This window comes from Sceloporus undulatus, chromosome 3 (genome assembly GCF_019175285.1).
Source record: "Sceloporus undulatus isolate JIND9_A2432 ecotype Alabama chromosome 3, SceUnd_v1.1, whole genome shotgun sequence".
Classification (NCBI taxonomy): Eukaryota; Metazoa; Chordata; class Lepidosauria; order Squamata; family Phrynosomatidae; genus Sceloporus; species Sceloporus undulatus.
This window is the reverse complement of record NC_056524.1, coordinates 181,254,562-181,257,174: the sequence shown is the minus strand read 5'-3', so window position 1 is coordinate 181,257,174 and position 2,613 is coordinate 181,254,562. Positions and strand designations below refer to the sequence as shown.

The window sequence follows — 2,613 nt, the reverse complement described above, 5'->3', positions numbered from 1 at the left end:
AGATAGATAGATAGATAGATAGATAGATAGATAGATAGATAGATAGATAGATAGAGCGAGTGGTCTGTAACTACTTCACTCGGCCCTGGACTCCTTTTATTCTATACATATTATATTTATATATTTATTTATCCTATATAAATTGTAGGCCCTTCCTCTCCATAGATAGATAGATAGATAGATCCTGGTCCGTAACTAGTTAACTTGATTCAAGCATCCAGGGCTTGAAAAATAATGTAATCTATCATGTTTTTCCCCAACCCGTGATGCTTGAATGGAGAGCCGACTGAACTGGTCTGTAGACCAAGATGGATCTTTCTTTAATCCAGAGTGACCAGATCTATCCTGGCCGCAAAGGAGGGCAAGGCACCTTAAAATGTAGTACTTGCAAGGAGAAAATGTAGTAGGACACGACCCCCATCAAAGCCCCAAACCCTCCTCTCTCCACGGAAAGAGCAAATGCATCTGAGGAAGTAGACTGAAGTCTAGGAAAGCTCCTGCTGCCAACTTCTTTCTTTGAGTGAGTCTCAAAGATGCTGCAAGATCTCTCTCCCTATAAATGCAAACGCATGCTTCCTAGAGATGCTCAAAATGGAGGACATTTTGGGAGGACTTGACCCAGGGGCTGGTTCAAATGTCTTGCACTTTTCCTGAGCGTTCAGACTTTGGGGGAATTCCTCCTGGAAAAGGAGGACTGGTCTTCTGGTGTCTTGGCGCCTAAGCCCCCCATGCCCTCTCCAGCCTTGGCCCTGCTGACCCCTTCTCTCTTTTTCTTTCTCTCCCCCTTTCAGCATGAAAGATACCAACAAGAAGAATATCTTCGCCCAGTTTCGGAAGAACGACCGGGACAAGCAGCGCCTGATCGAGACGGTGGTGCGGCAGCTCCGGGGCCTGGTCAACGGCATGTCCCAGCACTCCTGAGGCCTTGGAGCAGGGAGGGAGGCAGGCCTGGCTGGGCGGCCCTGGGGGGAAAGCCCTCTCTTTCCTTCGGACAGAAAGCGGAAAGGACTCTTGGGAAAGGACTTGGGGAGGGGGCACCGCCTTCTCTGCGCAGCCCTTGCCCTGTAAATAGGCCCCACAAGGCGGTGGGGCATCCTGACTTTGCCCCCATCCTCAGCCCCTTCTTTTCCCCACTCCCTTGCCCCACCGCCTTCCCAGCTTTCTACACCGATCATGCCCTTCTCTGCCCTCAGTTTTCCCCTTTCCAACCACTCTCCCATCTCTCTTTCCCTTCCCTTCCCTTCCTTGCTTCCTCCTTTCCTTTCCTTCCTTGATTTTTCCTTTCCCTCTCCTTCCCTTCTCGTCATTCATTGCTTCCTCCTTTCCCTTCCCTTCCCTTCATTCCCTACTTCCTCATTTCCTTTCCTTTCCATTCCCATTCTTCCTTCCTTCTATAAATACTTTACCCCCTTGTATTATTTGTATATTATTAGCCTTAAGAGGTCGGATGGGGTTTTATATACCAGGTGGTTCTTTCTCTTTTTCTTTCTCTCTCTTTCTCCTTCCTCCTTTTGTAGTGGGGGGGGGGGCTTTTTGTAGGTCCCAGCCCCTCCTGCCAGCCCTACCTGCCTGAGTCTGAGCCTGACCTGGGGGAACTTGGCTTTTCCAGGGGAGGCTTCCCTCCTCCCTCTCCCTTTGCCCTCCCCTTGCCAACGCCAGGGAAAGGCCATGCCAGCCCCTGCCAGGCTTCCCAGTTTGTAAAAGGAGATTTAGCTCCCCCCATCCAAAATAAAAAAGGAACCTGAACCCCTCTTTTCCTGGTAGCCCCCCTTTCTTAAGGCTGTTGGACCTCCTCTGCTGAGAAAGGAATCCCTCTCTAAAGAAAAGCAACCCCAAATCCCTCTTTTCCCTTGTAAGGAGGTGGGGGCCTTCTCCTGGGAAACCCAAGCCCCTTCTCAAAGTAAAAGCAAGCAACCCAAACCCCTCTGATCGTGGCAGGAGCCCCCATTTCTAAAGGAGGTTTGACTTTCCCTGCTGGGAAATAAACCCCTTCTCAAAATAAAAAAGCAACCCCCATACCTTTCTTTTCCTGGTAGTAGTCATTTCTTAAGGATGATGCTTGACCTTCTCTGCTGGGAAATCACCCCCCTCCTTTGTAAGAAAAAACCCCAACCCCTTCTTTTCCTAGGGATCCCTTCATCTTCCCCTCCATTCCCCCCCACTTTTCCAGGGCACCCTCCTCCTTCCAAACACAGGCGAATGTATCCAAGAAGATACCCGGCGGAGTCTGCATCAAAAAAGAATTTTTTTTTTCTTTTTTTTTCCTTTTTTTTTTTTTTTTTTTTGGGGGGGGGGGGTTGTTCTTCCTGTGTTAACTTATTGGAAAGTCCTTCGGAATACAGTGCTCTGAAACCCTGACCCTTGCTTTGGACTCTCTCTGGGGGGCTGGGCCTTCCTTGGGCTTCCCCCCCAAAACCCCGGCTTTCCCAGGCGGGCGGGGCCCTGGATCAGGCCTGGGAAGGAATGGGAAGGAAGGAGGGAAGGCGACCTTCCTCCGGGGCATTGTCTCCGGGGTTCAGGGGGCCGAGCCGGCGGCAGGATCAAGGGGCCCCAGACACACAGCTGTCGCTTCGGCTTTGCAGCCCGGGCGGCGATGGATCCCGACAGGCAGGC

The 2,613-nt window shown here is 51.1% G+C and overlaps 1 protein-coding gene across 4 annotated transcripts in view; it reads left to right on the top strand.

Annotated features, from left to right (window-relative positions):
• EXOC6 (exocyst complex component 6) overlaps window positions 1-2,260 on the top strand; it is a 163,467-nt gene extending 161,207 nt beyond the window's left edge. For 3 of the 4 annotated variants that reach the window (XM_042459267.1, XM_042459268.1, XM_042459269.1), the window contains one exon: window positions 792-1,055. In XM_042459267.1, the coding sequence (XP_042315201.1) occupies window positions 792-921 (130 nt within the window). In that variant the 3' untranslated portion in view covers window positions 922-1,055. Of the gene's footprint in view, window positions 1-791 lie in introns of all 4 variants that reach the window. The other variant, XM_042459266.1, reaches the window with a different exon arrangement.
• The last annotated feature ends 353 nt before the right edge of the window (window positions 2,261-2,613 follow it).